We start from the raw sequence: 15267 nt of genomic DNA, 5'->3' as shown, positions 1-15267 counted from the left end.
TTAGAAAAGGTAGTCATGGTTATGAACTATTTTTGCTATATAGCTAATGTTTTATTTACTAGAAAGTGTTGGAAACCAACATACAAGGTATTGTTTCAAAATTGATTACGCATGATTGATTTACTATACATGTTTTGTGATTAATTCTAAATAATTATTACTAAAAGGAAATTATTATTTCTTAGCTACTTCCGTAACCTTAAAGTTTCTAGATGATTGGCATATAATGTGGTGTCATTAACACAGAATATTTGACATCAAACCTTGCAATTTTATCCACTCAAATTCACTTCCCAGTCGATCATGACTACGATCCTGTGGTGTAAAGAATAGAGTCCATAGTAGAATCTTGGAAAGGAAAATCTCTCTCCTTTCCTAGGTGGACACTAAGGCAATTTTAGATAACACTCCTTTGTAGTTCCTTGGGCAAAATGCCTTTGTTGGTAGCCTTAAAGAGTGAAAAGCTTAAGCTTCAGAATCGGAAGGTTAAACCAACGAACAAGGTGTTTCTGCAAAATTTATTATTCACGATTGATTTACTATATATGTTTTGTGATTAATTGAAAATAATTACTGCAAAATTTATTATTCATGATTGATTTACTATATAAGTTTTGTGATTAATTGAAAATAATTATTACTAGAAAAGCTTCAGAATCAGAAGGTTTTTCTTTGGAATAATAACCCTCCATTCAAATAATTTCACATGGTAAATGACTGAAGTATGCAAAACTAATCATGAAGGTGGTTTGCTGAAGACATTAAGCACCATTTTTTGCTGCTTTTAAAAAATAATGGTGGGGACTTCTTGCAAAGCTTGAGGAGCTTTGGGTTAAAATATTTTTTCCAAGTACCTTAAGAAGGATAAAAGGTTCTGCCATTGGTGGGTTCGTGTTGGTTGTGTGTGTGTGTGGGGCGGGGGGGAGAGGTGGTGCGCTCTTTATGGAATTCTTGGGAAAAATCGTGCAACTTGCAAGTTCAGTTACAAGTTGAAAACGAATTGCAATAATTCAATGATTCTGAGGGAAAACAATAGGAAGCCATGTATATTTTCGAAATGAAGTAGAAAGTGGAAGAAATTGGTTCGAAATTGACAAAAAATTGGGGAAAAGTTGGCGGAAATTGTGAAGACTCCAATTCGAAGGTAATTCGAAAAATTTCAAATGAATTCAACACAAAATGGCGGAGGATCAATCAAGATTTTCCTCCATAACAATGGTCAAACACAAATTGAACAATCAAGGAAATCAACGGTTTCGGATCGCAGAGAAATGAGGATTTCTTCCGGATCGTGCTCTGATACCAAAGTTGATGTAGGCTTTTGAGGATCTACTTCTTTATTTCGTAAAATATGATCCTAGACACTATTTAGAACAGAATGATCAGAAATTGAACACAAAAACTGATCAAAACAGTCCTAAAACCAGTATGTTGCTGGAATTGGCAGAAAATGACCAGAAAATGCAGAAAATGTGCTGAAATTGATGGAAAAACCGAAGAAGATGAGCAAAAACAGAGATGAACTGAATCTTTATTGACTTTCAATGAAAAGAAACTATAAAAGGGGACTTAGCTCAGTTGCAACCACAATCGGAGATGAAGAAGAAATGGAAGGCCTTCTTTGAGTAGGATTTTCTTTCTAGGTTCAATCAAAGCTCCCTTTTACAAGAATTCTCACTCCCAAAGCTCCAGCTCCAGCTCAGATTCAAATCTTAGCAAAAGTCCCTCCAAAATTCAGAAGAGAGCTAATTCTCTAAGGTCCAAGCCTAGACTACACACATTATAAGAATGCCCTCACTACATCTCTCAATTACTAGAATACCCTTCCCTAAAAGGGTACACTTGTACCCATCCTAAAAGTGAAAATTATACTTAATGCACATACTAATCTAATGCCATATTTCCTTTGTACCCGCCCTTGACAACTACTTCCTTCACTTCTATTCTCCTCTTGCCAAAAGCCTCAAGCCTGGTCCTCATCAATTGTCTATAAAGTGAAGCTGTGCATTTTTCATCTTTAATGATGAGACAAGTAATAACCGTGGTCAATTCGTGGATGATGGTGTAATTGAGGGGAAATCTACTCATACAATTAAGTAAAAAAGTGACATTTGCAAATGTGGCAGGCTTTGGTTTCTACCTAGGTACCGATTGCTCTTGTGAGATGGTTCTATTGCTGAAACCATTTATTGGGATTCAGTTTACAAAGTTAATTGTTTTACAAGAAGTGATAACTTGTAAGAAGTAATGTAGTCGAGGGAAATGATCTATGAACATTTCTTTGGCATAGTTCACAAGAATGAAAAGTAATGTCCCGTCAATTGTGTCCAAAACTTAATATGGTTGCTAAAAACTCCACATAGTAATGCTACACCATTGTGTGTGCTGGGTGTAGAGGTATCACACTTGGAGCTTATGTTCTGCAGGCCTTGAAAGACTTTCAACTCTGAAATGCGAAATCTATGAAAAAGATACTTCGAATTATAAGCATACAATTGACTTCAAGTGATCCATGTTGAAAGTAATAGGAAGAACGCAAAATCCAAAAAAGATGAAACTTGAAGACCCATCAAGTTTAGCTTCAGCATGGGCCATAACTTTGACACCTAGTTGGTTTCATCCCTGTGCTTCCGAATGTATGTTTCTTGGTTGCCTCATAACATGGGTTTTAGTTATTTTGGGTTGATTGTTGTTGGCATATTTCATGCCGTGTTGGATGTATGCGTGTTTCATGTGTTCTTTGCCTTTTAGCACATTTTTTGTTAACCAGAAATCGTGTGTGTGTGTCCGGAAGATTACCACTCCAGCACGTAATTCCACGTTCTTAGAGAACCACAATTCATGGGATAATTAGCCAATTTATATAGTTTCAGGGTCCCTTGCCTATGATTATGAGATATTCAGGTTACAAAGGAATCAAGACTACTCCGTTTCTTGTGGCTTTGGAAGGAAATGGCAAGGGGGATGCCTCATTTGGCCAGCAATCCTTGATGCAAAGCACCAAAAGTTCAGCTTGAATAGCATTGGGTAGTGATCAAGTCCAATAGAAGCAAATACCATGTCAACGTTTAACTTGTAAAACACTAAAAGTTTAACTTGAATATTTAAATTTGTAGGAATTGTGTGAAATTTGCGCCCACTCGAAGCTGCCGAAGTCTACTTTACAACGAAAGAAACGGAGCTGAAAAATTCCAAGTATTTTGAGAGTTATGACCGAAACAGTGAGACTCGCGCGATTTCGTGGTGCTGATTTCTGACTTACCGCTGATAAAATGACCATAACTTACTCAATTCAACTCGGAATTCAGTGAAATTTGAGCCCACTCAAAGCTGTTGAAGTCTACTTTACAACAAAAGAAACGGAGGTGAAAAATTCCACGTATTTTGAGAGTTATGACTGAAACAGTGAGACTCACGCGCTTTAACCGTGCTGATTTTTGACCTACCGCTGATAAAACGACCATAACCCTCGTAATTCCACGTTCTTAGAGAACCACAATGCATGGAATAATTAGCCAATTTATATATTTTTAGGTTTCCTTGCCTATGATTATGAGATATCCAGGTTACAAAGGAATAAAGACTACTCCGTTTCTTGTGGCTTTGGAAGGAACTAGCAAGGGTGATGCCTCATTTGGCCAGAAATCCTTGATGCAAAGCACCAAAAGTTCAGCTTGAATAGCATTGGGTAGTGATCAAGTCCAATAGAAGCAGATACCATGTCAACGTTTAACTTGTAAAACACCAAAAGTTTAACTTGAATATTTAAATTTGTAGGCCAACGAATCCACACGGTTGTTACGGATGGCAATCTGAACTACAATTGTTTAGATTTTATTTGCATTTTCCATGGATTTCATAATCATCGGTTTGTTGAAATGATTATCTTTATTTTTAGCAATTGATGCCAGGTTAATCAGTTATAAGGTGGACGATGCCATCTTTTGGCAATTAATTATGGCTGTTTATCATGATATTTATTTGACTGCAAATACCTAAATTCTTTTGTGCCCCATTTGTCCTTAAAATATATTATTGAGTGTTGTACATTATGTTCAACATATGTCATGCAGGGGAAGGGCTGTTGGTGCTGTACATGATATGGCAATATCTGAGGTTCATGGTAGATACTTGCTATTTGTGCTTCACGTGGATGGAATCTTACGAGTATGGGATCTTCTTGGTCATGTTAAGCTTCTGACTCGTAGTGTAAGCTTAGAAGAATCGACAGGCAATTTCTACCTTCCTTTTATTTCTCAATATAATTTTTTGTTCAATATTGGTACCTTTATTGGTCAGCTCAAAGTAAGTTCTTATAGCCAGTGAAGCTTACTTCTGGTTCTTGGAATTGTTAGTTTTCTAAATCCATTCATGGAAGCTGATACTAATTATGTTAAATCACACTTACCCCTATTTTACTTTTCTATCTAGCGGCGTTTTGGAGCACATACTCATAATCTGACAGTCTCCTATCATAAATTCATGGAAATTCTAGAGGAAGTAAAACATGTGCGAATAACTAGAGGCTTGAAAGGTTTCGAGTTTGTTGGAGATAATGTATTCTTAAGGGTTCTATCTTTGTTTTTCATAGTTTCTGCACAATGTATTTTCTATTAGAAAAACCAGTACTTTACTTCTGTAACATGCTAGTTCATGTTTTAGTCCATTCAACAAAAAAAAAAAAACATGCTAGTTGATGTTTAATTGATCTTTTACTTCCTCTTTCCATTTCCTTCTTGATGGGAATGTGTCGAAGAAGGGTGAATTATAATATGTCTTGATTAGTTTTTCTTTTGAGCGATTTTCAAGCTTGATTTGGAGTCCTAAGTTGATAGAAGGCCATTATTTGAGAGTTCGACTCATTCATTTATTCATTGTCCAAGATGGTTCAGATTTGGTGTTTTTCGTCGACTTATTTAACTTCTACCATGTTTCCACTATGAAGGACTTCATGGTTTGCATTGAGAGTGCCCTGTGAGTGCTTCCCGCTTAGAGTGCTTCGTCAGTGCTTTGCACTGTGCATTTGAGCCTATCAGTGGGACCTTTCAGCCCAAAAGTACTGCCTGCTTCGATGAATTTTTTCTTTACATGGTGGAGAGGGTTATTATTGAACTTTTCTTTGTTCAAAAGTCTGACTTAAATGCCAATTCTCCTTTGTTGATGTAGTAAGGGTGCTTCGTATAATACATGGCCCCCAACCAGCGCCTCTAGGTTCGTCGCCAGAGAATATAGAGAAAGAGGCTGCTGATTTTGAAAAACACTACCTTGTCGTCGACCACCATCTTGAAATGTTGTGTTGGGGGATTCTCCCTCACTTGCCATTAGTTTAAAATTTTCCTTGAATGTGTGAATAGTGTGGAAGAGGAAGACACTCAGAACTTCTTAAGTGTTGGGATTTTGTTTTTTCTCTTCCCCTCTTTGGGGGTGCATTCGAGGTTAGGGTTTTCGCTATAAAAGAAAAGTGAAGAATAGAAGAAAGAGATGGTGAAGGACAAATTCCTATGGGTGAGTCTTACCCCACGAAAAGTAATATAAATATAAATTTAACTTGAATAAATTACAAAAATGCTAGCCATGAACGACTTACCGGTGATGTGCCCCATCTATATAATATAAACACTAATAAGCCTTGCTACAAGGCCCATGGCAATATAAATAACCAATGAACATAATGAAATAACTAATGAAATCCTTTATAGGTACCTTGATAACACTCTCCCTCAACTTGGTGTGGAGATGTTTATCATGCCCAACTTGGATAGAATCTCGTGCAAGTGAGCGCTGATCACACCCTTTGTTAACACATCAAGAAGTTGCTTGTTTGTCATAACATAGGGTGTGCAAATTTGGTTTGTTCCCAACATCTTTTTAACTCCTTCTACAATTCGACCTGCTTCGTTCTGTCATGCTGAATGGATTATATTCTATGCTGATCGCCGCATTATTATTACAGTCCAAGCTCTTTGGTTCTTGAACTCTAACATTCAACTCATGCAACAAAATTCTTGTCCACAAAGGCTCGCACACCCAGTGTGCCTAGACCTTTACTCTGCCTTTGCAACGATGTTGCAACTATTTGCTGCTTCTTACTCCTCCGGCTAACTAAATTAACCCCAACAAATGAACTATAGCCAAAAGTAGACCTGTGATCTGTAACTGAACCTGCCCAATCTACATTATTATATGCCTCAACCCTTGTGTGACCATGGTTACCAAATAATAACCCATTACCAGGGGAGGGTTTCAGAAACCTGAAAATTCTATATGCAGCATCTAAATGAGTAGTCTGAATAGTGATGCAGATTTTAGGCCTAAATAAGAGGCATATTTGCCCTTTAGATTTTCTAGGAATTTATTTTCCATGTTATTTAGTTTTTAGGATTTTATTTTCCATTTTAGGCAGTTTATTCTGTTTAGAGTTCTTATTTTAGTAGGCTTCTTTAAGAGTTTATGTTTTAGTAGGATTCCAGTTCTTAGGTTCTTTATTTGCCTATATATAGGCCTCTTTACAGCTTATTTTGTAACTTTTGATGATTATTGATATTGAATAAAGATTCTTCTCCCTCTAATTCTGGTTTTCTTCTTCTTTCTTCTGATTTCTTCTCTTCTCTCCCTAAATTCGTCTATTTTTCTGGTTATTTTCGTCTCTTCTTCAGGTTATTTTCATCTCTTCTTCCCCTATTCTTCTAATTCTATCCCTTTTCGTCTATTTCTCTCATCTTTCCTCAATTTTTCTTCACGGTGCTGCATCAATTTGGTATCAAAGCTAAAGGTCCAAAGATTCTTGTGTTTCGCCGAAAATCTGCGAAGGTGTTTTTCTTGCTGCTGAGTTGACTCACCCAGTCAACTCGGTTGTCTTCAAACTCTTGAAACCCTAACCTTCACCTCTTTAACCCAATAACCACCCAAAACAGCCTCTTCGAAACCCAGATTTATCCGCTATACCTTGCTGTCTAGCTGTTGCTTGCAAAATCCAGTCCCTTTCAGCCCAACAATAGAGCTCTCAGATCTGTAGTTTGCAGCCCAGTTTCGTGCAAATATCTTTCATGTTCTAAAACTGGTTCTTGAAATCCACAACCCATCCAGACCCTTTCCTTCACTTTGCAGAGAAGAAAGTCTCACCTTTCCATAACCCACTCAGTTCTCAATCCCTAATTTTTCAGCCTCCCTAAAGTTTCAAAAAAACAGAAACTACAAAGTTTCTGTCCTTATTTTGGTGCAAAACCAGTCCCACTTGCCGCTGCCGTATAATCCGGAGAGCTCTTGGTACGTGGTTGGAAAGGAAATACAAGGTCATTGATTGTTATCTCTTTATTTTTGGTAAGAGTTATTAGATTACCTAAAGATAGCAGGTTACCATATATATATATATAGAGGAAAATGATTGTGAGCTTGAAGCTCATATAGCTTATATGAGCTTGAGGGCCCAAACACATGGGTCCCACATTTTTTGTGGTGATCCAAACCATTCATTTGCAAGGCCCCATCATAGATAGGGTGTGTACCAAAAATCAGCTCCATTGGATCATCCTAACCCCTCCAAAAGCAGAGGGCAAAAATTATATATATGAGGAAAATGATTGTGAGCTTGAAGCTCATATAGCTTATATGAGCTTGAGGGCCCAAACACATGGGTCCCACATTTTTTGTGGTGATCCAAACCATTCATTTGCAAGGCCCCATTATAGATAGGGTGTGTGCCAAAAATCAGCTCCATTGGATCATCCTAACCCCTCCAAAAGCGGAGGGCAAAAATGGGCAGATTTGTGGCAAACAGTGTTTGTCCATTTTGCCCTCCACTTTTGGATGGGTTAGAATGATCCTATGGAGCTGATTTTTTGTACACACCCTATCTATGTAAGGGCCTTTCAAATGAATGCTTTGGATCATCCTAACAATGTGGGCCCACATGTGTTTGGGCCCTCAAGCTCATATAAGCTATATGGGCGTCAAGCTTACAATCATTTTCCTCATATATATATATATATATATATATGAGAAAACGGTTTCTACACATATGTGTAGAGAGTTCTCTACACACTAGCTTAAAATACAGTGGGGGCCCACATTGTTTGGGTGATCCAAGCCATCCATTTTAAAGGCCCTCACATAGATAGGGTGTCTACAAAAAATCAGATCCATAGGATCATCCCAACCCTACGATTTGTGGAGGTAAAATGGATGTCTTTAAACCTTCACAAATTAGTTCATTTTTTGCCTCCAAAGTTCGAATGGTTAGGATGATCCCATGGATCTGATTTTTTGTGGACACCCTTTCTATGAGAGGGCCTTAAAAATGAATGGTTTGGATCACCCAAATAATGTGGCCCCCACTGTATTTTAAGCTAGTGTGTAGATAACTTATCTACACGTGTGTAGGAACCATTTTTTTTTTCTCTCTCTCTCTCTCTTTATATATATATATATATATATATATATATATATATATATATATATGAGAATAGAGTTCCTAAGGTGTCACCTCATATAGCTTATATGAGGTGGCGCTCACAAAACATAAGGGGCTCACATTTCTGGGGTGATCGAAACCACTCATTTGAAAGGCCCTTAGATGGATATGGTGCCTACAAAAAATCAGGTCCATAGGATCATCCTAACCCTTCCATTTATGGAGGTTAAAAATGGGCAGATTTATGGAGGTTTATACCCATCCATTTCAACCTCCATAAATGGAAGGGTTAGGATGATCCTATGAAGTTGATTTTTTGGGCACACCCTATCTATGTGAGGGCCTGTCAAATGAATGCTTTGGATCATCCAAACAAAGTGGGCCCCTTATGTTTTTAAGCGCCACCTCATATAAGCTATATGAGGTGACACCTTAGGAACTCTATTCTCTCTCTCTCTCTCTCTCTCTCTCTCTATATATATATATATATATATATATATATATATATATATATATATATAAAGCAGGTTACCTTTACTGGAAGAAAGAGTTTTGGTTTAGAAAGTGGGAAACGTGTCAGCAGTGCTATTAATGTTACCCCATATGCATATGAATACTTTAGAAATAAGTATTTTTCAGGAAAGAGTCACTATTCCTGTTACCGTAGCTGAGAAATCTTTTTTTTCAACCCCCTCCTTTTTCCCTAGACCACCCCCACTTACTTTTTTTTTGAAAAGGTCCACCCCCACTTACTTTAAGTTAGTCTTTCCTATACACCCGCTTCTTTCCTCTAGGCACCCCTCCCCCTATTTTGTTATCTGTTGCGCAAAAGAAAACAAAAAATATACTTGTTCAGTTACCCACTCCATTTCTCCCATGGGCGCCCTTTCCATTTAGAAGCCACAGTTAACCCCCCCCCCTCTTTTCAACGGTAGGCACCAAAAAAAAAAAAAAATCAGAAAACAAAGAAAAAAAAAGATAGATAAAAAGAAGAAGAAGATAGAAATAGGGGAATGGATGTGGATGATGGGATACTGATGTAGATTTCTGAATAGATAGATATCGTTGGAGTGGTATAATGCAGAAAAAAGTGTATTGGTTGTAAATTTGTTCTGTTAGCTTTACCCCAACTGGTTCTGGGCATACCTGTTCCAGTCTATTGATATTTTGTATCGCTAGACAGGACTTCTGGTCCCAATGCATCTCTACTATCAATGAAATTGTCACCTTTCAAAAAAAAGAAGATAGAAATTGAATTTTCTTTCTCCCTCTCTCTCTACAGTTTCTCTCTCTACCCTATCTCTATTTTCTCTCTCCTCGCCCTAGCCGTTTCCGCTCAAAGTTGGGTTTTGCCATCAACACGAAAGTTGTTCGTGACCCATTTTCTCGTATATCAAGTCCACTTTCAGTAGTCTCCAGCACAGCTTCAGGAGCCATCTCAGCCGTTGATCGCGCTCCTTCTTCCGATCATCAACTTTCACTCATCCGATTTCATATTCGCGAGAGACGTTGTGCTTCTTTCAACATGCCAGACAGATCAGACAATTGATTTTAGTTTTCGACATCGATCCCTATGCCTCCACCATTTATTCCATATTTTGATGGGTACGACGAAAGCTATTGGAATGGACGCACTCCCTTTAGCTTTTATGAGGATGCATGTTTACAGTGGATTGATGCTCTAGACGCATATCATGTGTACAATGGCCATGATCACCAAGCGACTGTCTATTGGGCTAAAGAAACTGTGCGACGACAAGCCCGATGCTCATGAGACCAAATGGAAACGTACCGTCGTAGAAGAAGCGAGCCTCCAATCTGCCGTTGAAAGGATGTTCGTGATTTTTTTATGGCTCTTTACACGCTCCACTATCTACGGAGATTGAAGCGTGAAGAAGCCGCTTGACGAGAATAAGCAGCTCGCTGTGAACAAGAAGCAGCAGCCCGTTGTGCACGCGAAGCTAAAATTGAAGCTGAGAATTTAGAGCGTCGCATGCGTGAGTCCGATTTGCAGAGCTCTATCCACTACTTCATTTGTATTACCCGTTGTTGATATTCTTACGGGTCTAGATGCTAGTATTGATGAGATCATTGATGTTGAGCCTTTGATTCCATCAGATTTAGACTCTACGATGGACGATCCAGAGTTGAGACTCAATTGATTGTTGATATCGACATTGTTGCACATGATGCTTCTGAGATTTCTGCCGCACCGATTGCCGATCATCTAGAGAGTGAGCTTCACTCTTCTGAGGCAGATATTGTGGCCGATCCACGTGAGGCAGATCCATTGCCTGAGTCCGAGCTGAGTGACCAGATCGTTGGGGCATTACCAGAGCATACATAGCACGAGGTGATAATTGAGGATGCCGATTCCATATCATTACATGAGCACACTGATAGCATTGCTTCTCCAGTAGATGCTCCGATTGAGATGATTATTGAGGTCGAGCCTGCCGATTTCAGTGCACAAAATGACCATCTTGATGCTGATCATGGATTGATACTGCCCATAGCTGTTTTGCCGATCCAGGAGGAGTACGTTGCGATCTTCCCAGCTAGTTTACTTCTCCAGCGCAGATTCTGTTCTCATAAGCCTACAGGGGCACTTTCTTCCCTCTTCTTTTGCCGACCTTGCAGATGCCTCTCCCGATTGTCTTGAGTATTAGACATCATGATTGCTTCCGCCGGATTACGCGTTCTACTACTTCAGTGGATTGTTTACATCTTTAACCCAGGTGGACTAGAACTCGAGGGCGAGTTCTTTTTCAGCTGGGGGAGAATGATGCAGATTTTAGGCCTAAATAAGAGGCATATTTGCCCTTTAGATTTCTAGGCATTTATTTTCCATATTATTTAGTTTTTAGGCTTTTATTTTCCATGTTATTTAGAATTAGGAAGTTTATTCTTTTAGGAATGCTTATTTTAGTAGGTTTCTATCTTTTAGGTTGTTATTTGCCTATTTATAGGCCTCTTTACAGCTTATTTTGTAACTTTTGATGATTATTGATATTGAATAAAGATTCTTCTCCCTCTAATTCTGGTTTTCTTCTTCTCTCTTCTGATTTCTTCTCTTCTCTCCCTAAATTCATCTATTCTTCTGGTTATTTTTGTCTCTTCTTCAGGTTATTTTCATCTCTTCTTCCCCTATTCTTCTAATTTTATCCCCATTCGTCTATTTCTCTCCTCTTTCCTCAATTTTTCTTCACGGTGCTTCATCAAATAGTATACATGAATTGGTTGATAACACTGCATATGCAATGTCTGGCCTAGTGAAAGGTAAATTACCTGCCATCCTGCCTTTGAAATCGTCCTGCATTTATTTTTTAAGGTACTTCTTTAAGTACTGGACTTCCTCAGTGTCGTTAAGGTTTTAAATTTCGGTTTCAGTTTTGGTCTTCAGTAAAAAAGAAACATTTCAATTTTGGCTGAAATCTTATAACTATTTAGGTCTTTTCAAGGGTTGGGGATATTTGTGTTATTTAAATGGCATTTCAAAAAATCAAAATTTTCTTGGATTTTTGTGGAACTGTTCTCAACTTTGTCTTCAATGCTGTTATTTATTTTGTGTATGAATTAGATAGTTTATGATGGTTACCCATGTGAGGAAAGTTTGCAATTTATGTTGTTATTCCTATTAAAAATTTGAATGACTAGCTGTATTTATCTCTTTTTTTGTTCTTTTATTTCTAGGATCTACAGTCTCAAGGTTATGGGTTGGTGATGGTAACTACGACACAAGCCTGATTCATTTGGCAATTTTATATAGAATTCCGTCGGTATGTTTAACTAGAAACATCCTTAACTCCACTGAATAGTGTATTCATGCATTCTTTTTTCCTTGTTTGCTGTAAAGTTATTTTTATTTGATGTTGGATGAAGATCAGCTTTAACAAACTGGTGTTCTTGTATCTATTTCTATCTACATATCTGTTAACATATTTTAGGTGTCACTCATTTTAATAGATCAGCCATATTGAAGTAGACTTGTTTATCCTCATTTAGTAGAAAAACTAAGTAACTAAGTTCAGTTTTTTTTTTTCATTTGACATGTAAAGATTTAGTTGCTAAGAGTTAACCAAATGGCAAAAAAATTGAATGAAGAAAATCTGCTTTCTCAAAATGCGACCCTATATATCAATTCCTCTATCTTTGATTTCCAACTCCATATGCATCGGTATGGGCTTTCCTCATATCCATCAATTCTACTTATTGAAAAGTTAGTTATTCAGCGCTACTTGACACTTGACTCATCTCATGACCATATCGTGAACACTTTCAGGCCTGCCTTTCATGTTCCATGGCTTCTTCGTGCAACTCACTCCTTTTTTAAAGTGTAAATCCTAGTCTGAGTTGCTGTCTGTATCCGTAAAATACAGGTTTATACAGCCAAACATCGTATAAAATCTCTTGAATTAAGTAGCTGAGATTGCGTCGGACTTAGAACTCTGGTATAAAAAATATCCTCCTTTGTTGGAACATAATTCAAATCCGAAACCGGTGCAAATTATCCATGAAATAGTGAGCCCTGTCTGGAACTTCGATTCATTTCCACGAGAATAAATTTCCTGAATTGCAGGATCCCTCCAAAAAGTTCTACATCCTCTGCAAGCTCTTTAGACAGTCATGGATAATCCATTCTGCCTCTGATTTCAGACCGTTTCCTCCAAGCTCCATATTTTCAGGGGATGTAACATACTTAGAGAAATCTACTTGAAATATTTTAATTGTCTGAAACCTATTTGTATGGATAAGTGACAAATAACTCCTATGTTCTGCCTCATCAAATCCAGATTGAAACAGAAGCTTTATCTGCTTAAAAATTGTTGACTCACCTACGAAAAAAAAATTGTTGCCTTCATGGACTCTCCATCCCTGAGTAATAATATAAGCTTCACTCTCCAGCCCCGTGTAATAAAAGCTTCTAAATGTGCTTTTTAGCCTTTGTTTCTTGAGCAACTCGTCTCTCTATTTCTGCAGCATGTGCATTTTCTTCAAAATCGGCTTGGCTAAAATGTTTTTTGCTGTAGAGTAAGCCCATACTTTCTATTAATACAATGGACAGCATGTAAATTATACTACGAAATCTTCCTCAATTGTCAAAAGGATCATTGAATATTGGACAACATCCCTTTTGAAAATAGCCAGATAACGCATTCAGTGTTACCTTCAAGAAAGTGGCGATTTGAGAGAGAAATATCATCTATTGGAACCTGTAAAACCTTCATACTGAGCTTGGATTCCCCTGTTTCTCCACTAAACCTCTCCCAGATTTGCAGGCATTAGGAAAATAAAATGAGAGATAAGACGAAATGGCCTGTGTAGCAATTTCTGTGATGAAAGGAAATTTCTACTATTCACCACTGATGTGGGCATGACATCATAATTTGATCTCCTTGTGACCGTCTTTTGAGTCTTGATCGTCCTTCTTTCTTTTTGCTGAACATTGATCTATTCAAAGATTTCCTTGTATCATATGGCTTATAATTCCTACTTTGCACCTACAATGTTCAAGATTTGAAGCAGCGGTGATAGGTGTCTTAAGTTGTATCTTTCGAAGTGCTTTTTCATGTCTTGGCCTAATTACTAACTTTTATTTATTAGGCTTGGTTGATATTCTTCTCATTCCTATGCATATTTCTTGCATCACAATGCAACAACTAACATTTTTGTTTATTTGTAAAGAGAAGTGCTGAGCGGTTTGGCCCACATGCAGGGTACGCACGTCGTGCCCGTGACTTCCTCCTGTGGTGTCCTTAATTCTTATTCCATCAAGGTTTCAAATTTTGGTTTCGGTTTCGGTTGAAACCGATTTTTTTTTTTTTAAATTTCTGTCATTTTGGCCAAATTTTTAAAATTTTCGGCCAAAATGACCAAATTTCGGCCGAAATCAAACCTGAAATCTAAAATTTATTGATTTCAGTCCCTTTGGATTTTGGCCGAAATTTAAAACCATGTTTTCCATATAAATTTTTTTAAACACCTTGGTGCGTATTACTTGTTTCTCAGTTTTGTACTAATTCTTAAAATGCTGTTGCAAAGGATGTGTTCTGTCATTTGTTCTTAATGCCCACAGTATTTCGAATGGCGCCTCTCATTTGCAGTCATTAACCTTTTGTTTTCTAGCATCTTTTGTAGTAGATGGATTCTAATGTTTTCTTCGACATGTGAGCTCATCAGTGTGTTTCTTTTCCTAATCTCAGTGGCTAAAGTGGTTTACTGGTCAATTATGTGTCTGATCTGTTCTTGATCTTCTTAATTTCAAATGCTTTAAGCTAACAATAGCTGACCTATGAGTGCTATTGTTAAGGACGCAGATATGGAGATGATTGCTGTGCGTAGCCTCCGTTTCAGTATCCCGGACAAAATCATTCTTTCACTGGAGCCTTCAATGCGAAGTTTACACCTGGAGGAAGTAAAAGTTTTATGATTATGTTCCCTTTTTTAATTTTAGGTTACCGGGTTTAAGATCTGGCATTGCATTTTGAAAATATAATGATAAACTTATGCCTCATTTGTATTAGGGGAAACTGATTGACATGAAAATTACTCATAACAAGATTTGGATACTGAAAGAAGATGGTTCAATGTTATACGATTTGTTTCATACTGATGTTAATATGTAAGTATAAATACGTTCGTATGACTGTGTTACTGACACATTTTCATTTTTTTGGTATCATGCCTTTTCTTATGCTTTAGGCTTATGTATTTCAATTGTCTTTTCACTCATTTATCTTCCATCTCATGCCATGTTTGTTCATTTAATTGAAACTTGATTGTACCCCTTAAAAGTGGCTGACCCCATGACTTGATTTTCATCGTTGCTGTTTATATGTAAATTTTTTTGACAGCTT

The 15267-nt window shown here is 37.5% G+C and overlaps 1 protein-coding gene across 2 annotated transcripts in view; it reads left to right on the top strand.

The window, feature by feature from the left end:
• SAR1 (SUPPRESSOR OF AUXIN RESISTANCE1) overlaps positions 1-15267 on the top strand; it is a 66880-nt gene that overhangs the window by 10006 nt on the left and 41607 nt on the right. Inside the window, exons 5-8 of one of the 2 annotated variants that reach the window (XM_077377264.1) lie at positions 4074-4231; positions 12104-12189; positions 14721-14825; positions 14935-15032. In XM_077377264.1, the coding sequence (XP_077233379.1) occupies positions 4074-4231; positions 12104-12189; positions 14721-14825; positions 14935-15032 (447 nt within the window). Of the gene's footprint in view, positions 1-4073; positions 4232-12103; positions 12190-14720; positions 14826-14934; positions 15033-15267 lie in introns of those variants that run through there. The other variant, XM_077377271.1, reaches the window with a different exon arrangement.

Source organism: Tasmannia lanceolata, unplaced genomic scaffold, assembly GCF_043159265.1.
Source record: "Tasmannia lanceolata isolate RefF3 unplaced genomic scaffold, GAP_Taslan_0.1 ptg000002l, whole genome shotgun sequence".
Taxonomy (NCBI): Eukaryota; Viridiplantae; Streptophyta; class Magnoliopsida; order Canellales; family Winteraceae; genus Tasmannia; species Tasmannia lanceolata.
The sequence above is the reverse complement of the archived record's forward strand: the minus strand, read 5'-3'. Positions and strand labels throughout refer to the sequence as shown.